The sequence below is a fragment of the Heterocephalus glaber genome, unplaced genomic scaffold, assembly GCF_053883595.1.
Source record: "Heterocephalus glaber isolate CG9 unplaced genomic scaffold, H.glaber_assembly_v1.0 deba00000738, whole genome shotgun sequence".
Taxonomy (NCBI): Eukaryota; Metazoa; Chordata; class Mammalia; order Rodentia; family Bathyergidae; genus Heterocephalus; species Heterocephalus glaber.
In genome coordinates, this window is record NW_028258161.1 from 10,263,899 (window position 1) to 10,269,898 (window position 6,000).

Here is a 6,000-nt window from a genome sequence, read left to right on the forward strand (position 1 = left end):
GCAAAAAAGAAAAATTACAGAATAGTAAGTAACTAAACCACCACTAACTAGAGTAATGGAGTCAAAGCATTTAAGAACAGCTTCAAGGCCAAGCATCACAGCTATCTTGACTTCCAGGAGTATCAAATGGGCACACACTGGATGCCCAATGCCTGTTGAACAGATAAGCAACACAACATTCTTGGTATTTCACCTGTAAAAGATTCACTGGAATGGATGAAAGCATTTGCAGAAGTTTCCTTGATTTGTAAACTGCCTTCTTTCTAGTTTTGGGAATGGACTGATTGGCCAGTAATAAAATGAGTTAGTACCAGAGGTGGGGGGCAGGCCTACAATTTTAGCATTCAGAAGGCTGAAGCAGGAGGACTGAAGTGAGTTAAGAGGCCAGCCTGAGCTACACATCTTGGGTCCTAAACAAAAACCCAAAAAACCCCACCACATATAAAGTAAGAACCCAAGAGCGTAACCTATAAGAAGATGAGGTGCCATATACTATCTTGCCATAATCATTAAATTTTTCAAAATAACTAAAACACAGTGCAGTATAGCTAGTACCTACCATCCAAGAGATAGTAAGTGAAATCCATTATAGAAGAGTGGATGATACATAGTCACCATCTGAGGTTCTTTCTAACACTATGGAAAATTAACCCACATAATGAAAACATTAATAGTTTCATTTTGCTACCAAAGAACTTTTAATCAAACCCAACTGCTACTCTTACAGTGGTCCATCTGCACAAGTAGCACAAAACTAGCTATATTCAACAAAGAACTACTTTCCTCCCATTTAACCCAAATTACTCCACCGTAGTGAAATCTTCTAACCATTAATAATTTCAACTCATTAATTATACAGAGGAGGCCAATGTTTCTCAATACATGCTTACAGAGTAAAGCTGATTCTCCTAAGAGGCAAAAAAAAGACAAGACCAGGGACCGGGAATTTAGCTCAGTGGTTCCGGCGCCTGCCTCGAAAGCACAAGGTCCTGAGTTCAATTTCCAGTAACCCCCCCAAAAAAAAAAAAAGAGACAAGACCAGAAGATGCCGACAGGGGTATCTTAAAGCAAGTCAAGTACTGAGAAGCTAGCTGGTGATAGGGAAAAAGCCACATGGTACTCTATCTACTAGTAGTTGCCTTGGAAGCTTTCAATTAATATTGTATAATTTACTCAAATACTAAGCCATTTAACTACTATGAAATCTTACAGTGGAATGAAACATAAATGTTTTAAATACCTTAGTGAAATTAGTTTGCTCAATACATGCTTTAGAAATAATATCTATTATTTTGGAAATTTCTGAGCAAATTTAGTCTGAATATTTACTCTCAGTACCTACCACAAAGAGCTTGAGGAAGGTAATAACTGAAGGATAGTGCGGCAATATGCAACAGAAATAAGGCTTTTTTTTTTTGGTACCGGGGATTGAACTCAGGATGGTGCGCTTGTGAGGCAGGTGGAGGAACCACTGAGCTAAATCTCCAGCCCCAAGGCTAATTTTTACAAGTGACTATTTCAGTGACCACATATATAGAAGTTACTTTCAGACCCTGGAGAATGTGAAGATAAAGCTTTAAATGTTTTCAACAAAAATAAAACTTTATTTTTTTGAATAACAAATGGCTTTTAACCTGTTTTTGAAAAACCTGTTCTGAAAATGTCCCCTATCTTTCCCATTAATAAATAATGGTAGAATGTATTAATAAATATGTACATTTCCATCTTACTCCTAGTGAAACTTACATGTGAATCAAAATAATAAAATTACACTGATACAACCACACAGTAACTTTCTCAAGTTGGAAATTTTACTATGTTCGTTGTTTTATACAGAGCTATAATTAAAAATAAATACATGTGAAAGTTTCAACAAGAAAGCTACTCACCACCTTCCCTCTCTCTAACTCTGTGGGTATGCACATTTTTGGCCTTATTGTGACCTGTGCTGTCACTGTACTTGTTTTCAGGACTATCAGATCTCCGCAACATTTTATTTGGTGGTGAAGGATCTGCGGCGTCTCGCATCTTTTCATGTCTGTGATCACCGCTACTGGGGTGACTCTTCGATGAATACTTAAGTGCCTGTAAAACATCACCCCCCCAAAAGAAGACAGAGAATTGAAACTTTAAACTCAGCTCCCTAATTTAATCATACATTTTGGTACATTATTTTCATTCAGTTTTAAGAATTTTTATCAATAAAATCAAAATTTCCATTTTTAATTCTGCCCTTCAGATGAGACATAAATGTTTAAGTGTTACTGTTAAAGACTCCTGATAATATCAAATGTAACCACAAAAAGAAATCCACTGCATTTTCTTATAATACAAGAAATTATAATTTCTAGGCAGTGTCTGAAATCCCTTTTTGAAAAGTTTAATCGAAAGAAAAAATATTTCATACTACTAAAACCAATTCGTGAAAAAGGAATATGTATGTTTATACAAACCTCTGAAAGGGTGATTCTCCATCTCTTTGATTCAAAGGTATTTCAGACCCCACCCTACACTTTTGCAAGTGCAGAAAACAAAATTTTAAGCCATAAAAATATTGGCCAAATAAATATTGCTCCAACATGAGCAATGTTTCCAAGAAGGCACAGTGGAACTTAATGAAATGCCCTCAAAATAATGGTTTAGTTTTATTCTACACCTACCCTAAAACAACCACGATACACCAGTCCTTCATAATCAGTATGTTTTTCCGGGTAGATGCATTAGCAAATAATCTTTGACATATGCATATACTGTATTCGGAACAATGTTTTAACTTCAGGGTACCTAAGGTTTTTAATTGGAACTTTAACAATTCATGTTGGACGGTAACCAAACAATCAGGTTAGAAACTGCTCTCTTAGGTCTTTCTGCTGTCATCCAACAGGTAACATTTAGCAATCTCTTCCTCACTTCTGTTAAAACTTTTCACTTGCAACAACTGCAGTGACAAAAAGTAACCTGCATAAGTACAACTATTTACATGTGAATGAATTATCTAAGTATGCAAACATCTTAATTTTTATTTAAAACAAAATCATCATCTTTCATTTGAAAGGCAATTACTTTCCGGAAAACAATTAAAATGGGGAGAGGAGCTTGCAACTGACTTGAGTTACAAAGCACTTTACAGTTTCTCCTGAGCTTTGGACCTAATTTAATAACTTAAACACGAAATGTCACTTCCCCAATACAGTAAATAAACACGCCTGCAAAGGCCCCTATCCCTGCATGCTTTCCTTTCCTTCCCACTCAAACAGAGTAACTAAGTCAGGTGGTCTTGGCTGCGAATGATTTTTCCTAAAAAAAAAACCACAAAAACTCAAAGTTCTTAAAATCACCTGTCAAAATAAGTCACTAGGCCTTACTGGGGAGCGCTAATGGAGTCCAACAGCACCTTTCCGGGAGGCTCGCGGCGCCCGTTTCGGGTTTGTTGCAGCCAAAGGCCTGCAGCGACTTCTGAAGCCTGCGCTCGAGTAGCAGGCAGGCCCTCCCTTCCCCCGCCGGCCCCTTCCCACCCGCCACACGGCCTCGGCTGGTACCTGGTAAGGCTGCGAGTCCCCCCTCCGGTCGTGACAGCTGAAAAACAGGAAGAAAGAAGGCGACATGAGACGCTGCGGGGGGCGGGGGAGCAAACAGGTCCCCTCCGCGCCCGCCCCGCGGGGACCCGGCGGCCGCCCGGCGCGGACCCCGCACGCGCGCGGCTCCCTCGGGCCCGCTCCTCCGCCCCGGCTCGGCCAGCTCCCCGCTCCTCCGCCCGGCCGCTCCCGAGCAGGGTTCACAACAAAAATGGCGGCGCGGCCGCTCCAGATCGGGAGGCGCCCCCCCGCCGCCCCCCGCCGCCGCCCGGCCCGAAAGGAAAAGGCGATTTACCCATCACTGAGTCTCTGCTGTTTCCTCGCATACATTACCATCAATGCCCGCCGCCGAGCGTGGCCGGGAGGGGGAGCGGCCGCGGGCGGGCGGCCGGCGGGCGGCGGCGGCGGGAGGCGCGCAGGCGGCGGCGGCGGCGGGCGGCAGCCCCGGCCCGGCGCGCCCTCGGCGACGCTCAGCACCGCCCCGTTACTGGCGCCGGCGCTCCCGGGCCATCTCCCTCCGACCACACCACGCTCACGCTCGGCCGGGGCAGCGGCGCCAACTACACGGCGGCAACGCGTACCGGGGGGAGGGGGCAAGAAGACGCGTCCGGTTCGGACCCGCGGAGAGCGGCCGCCTCCTCCGCCTTCCCCTTCTTCGGCTCCGCCGCCTCCTCCCCCCGCCGCTGCCCCTGCCGCCGCCGCCGCCGCCTGGTCCTTCTCCTCCTCCTCCTCCTCCTCCTCCCCCTTCTCCTCCTCCTCCTCCCGCCGCCGCTGGTGCCGCCGCTGCCGCTCCACCAACTACATCCGGGCAACTTGGACGCTGCCGCCTTCGGAAAACCTCGGCAGTTTCCGCCGCGCCCCTCGTCTCCCATCCTCGGCTTATTCCCCCGCCCCGCGTGGCTCCCGAACACCGCCTTCGGCAAACCTCGGCTCAGTCCGGCCTTCCTCTTCCTCTGAGGCCTGGCTCGCCTTCTCGCAGCCCGGCAGCCCTTTCCGGTTGCCGCTTCTCTTCACGCGCAAGTCTGGCCACTGTGGTTCCAGTTTAGGGGTAGTCTTGGTCGTGGGCCTGCTGGAGGCTGGTCCCAGGGGCTCCGGGCTGCGAAGGGTGGAAGCTGCCTTGGGGAGGAGGACGGTGGGGCGCGAGGGACGCCATCGCGGACTAAGTCCGGGAGGCGGTGGCGTCTGCGCGTGCGCGTGGAGGGGCTGCGGCGGTGGGGAGGTGTGCCCTGCGGCGAGCGCTCCGGCCGCCGGCCCCCGCCCCTCGGACTCCGGCGAGTGGTAGGAAAACCCCCTAAGCGGGCGGACGTTTCCCGCGGCAATGCCTCGTGGGGGCCGCGGAAGTGGCCCTGGGCCCTCGGGCCGCGCCTAGAAGCCGGAACGGGGTCGCGGCCTCTGGCGGGCAGGGCCGCTGCGAACGCAGCCCGCGCGGCTAGGCCGTAAGTCTCACCCCAAAAGCGAGGGAAAGCGAGTCTTCCAGGCGAGAAATAGCGACTGTGGAGCATAGGGGGGCCTCCTTTCGAGTGCGGAAGGCCGTGCGCCGGGACGGCGGTCCGGTGGAGGTTCTGGACTCGAGGCCGCGCCGCCCCGCGCCGGGCGGTGAATGACAGCCGCGGGGGGCCGGGGGGGGAGGAGAATGCGGTGCTGCGTGGCCTCCGCCGTTTTCACATCTTCACCCTCAGCCTTACTCTCCTAGCCTGTCATAGTTCCCTGGTTTTCTCTTTCCTAGTTATTCCTAAAGTCGTTTGGGGAAAGAAATGCATTCGGAGATTCTGATTTGTGAATAAAGGCAAGGGGTGTGCGAAATGGAATTGTTCCAGATTTGGTTTTATGTACACGGGGAAGGGGAAACGCCAGATATCCCAAACAATTAACCCTTTCTTTAAATGGGTGGTATTCGAGTAGCTTATTTATTCTACCCTGAGCTCTTTGTAAGGCCGCATTGATTTGATGAAAAGGATTGCAGTAAATTGAAGTGCAACTACAGTATTAAACATAAGACAAAATAAGATACAAATCAGAAGAAACAAGACTCCTCGGGGAAACTATCAAAAAATAATGTTTGGGGGCCAGGGATTTAGCTCAGTGGTGCCGGCGCCTGCCTCGCAAGCACAAGGCCCTGAGTTCAATCCCTGGCACCAAAAAAACCAACTAAACAAACAAAAGTAATGTTTGGTATCAACAAGTTACCTTATTGGCAGATTTAAAGAGATGGAATGATGGGAGCAGCTGAAATCGCAACTGAAAAAATAATTACATAGGCATATTTGTCAAAAGTTAAAATTTTTACTGTTTGTGAGAACCAATAAAAGTCTTATTAATGCCCACTCAAGATGTCAAAAAAATTGAGATCAGTGAGTCCATTCGCCATCACAAAAACCAAAACAAACATCAGATTAGAAGAGTTCAAAAAGTAATACCTATATGT

The 6,000-nt window shown here is 47.9% G+C and overlaps 1 protein-coding gene across 9 annotated transcripts in view; it reads right to left on the minus strand.

Moving 5' to 3' along the window:
* The window catches only part of Wac (WW domain containing adaptor with coiled-coil), an 81,805-nt gene extending 76,633 nt beyond the window's left edge, over window positions 1–5,172 (minus strand). For 2 of the 9 annotated variants that reach the window (XM_087206954.1, XM_087206951.1), the window contains exons 1-3: window positions 3,871–4,269; window positions 3,539–3,576; window positions 1,890–2,102 (exon numbers count right to left, since the gene is read on the minus strand). In XM_087206954.1, coding sequence (XP_087063080.1) covers window positions 1,890–2,102; window positions 3,539–3,576; window positions 3,871–3,911 — 292 coding nt within the window. In that variant the 5' untranslated portion in view covers window positions 3,912–4,269. Of the gene's footprint in view, window positions 1–1,889; window positions 2,103–3,538; window positions 3,577–3,870; window positions 4,281–4,500 lie in introns of those variants that run through there. The other 7 variants (XM_013078479.3, XM_087206953.1, XM_087206955.1 and 4 more) reach the window with 7 other exon arrangements.
* Between the last annotated feature and the right edge of the window lie 828 nt (window positions 5,173–6,000).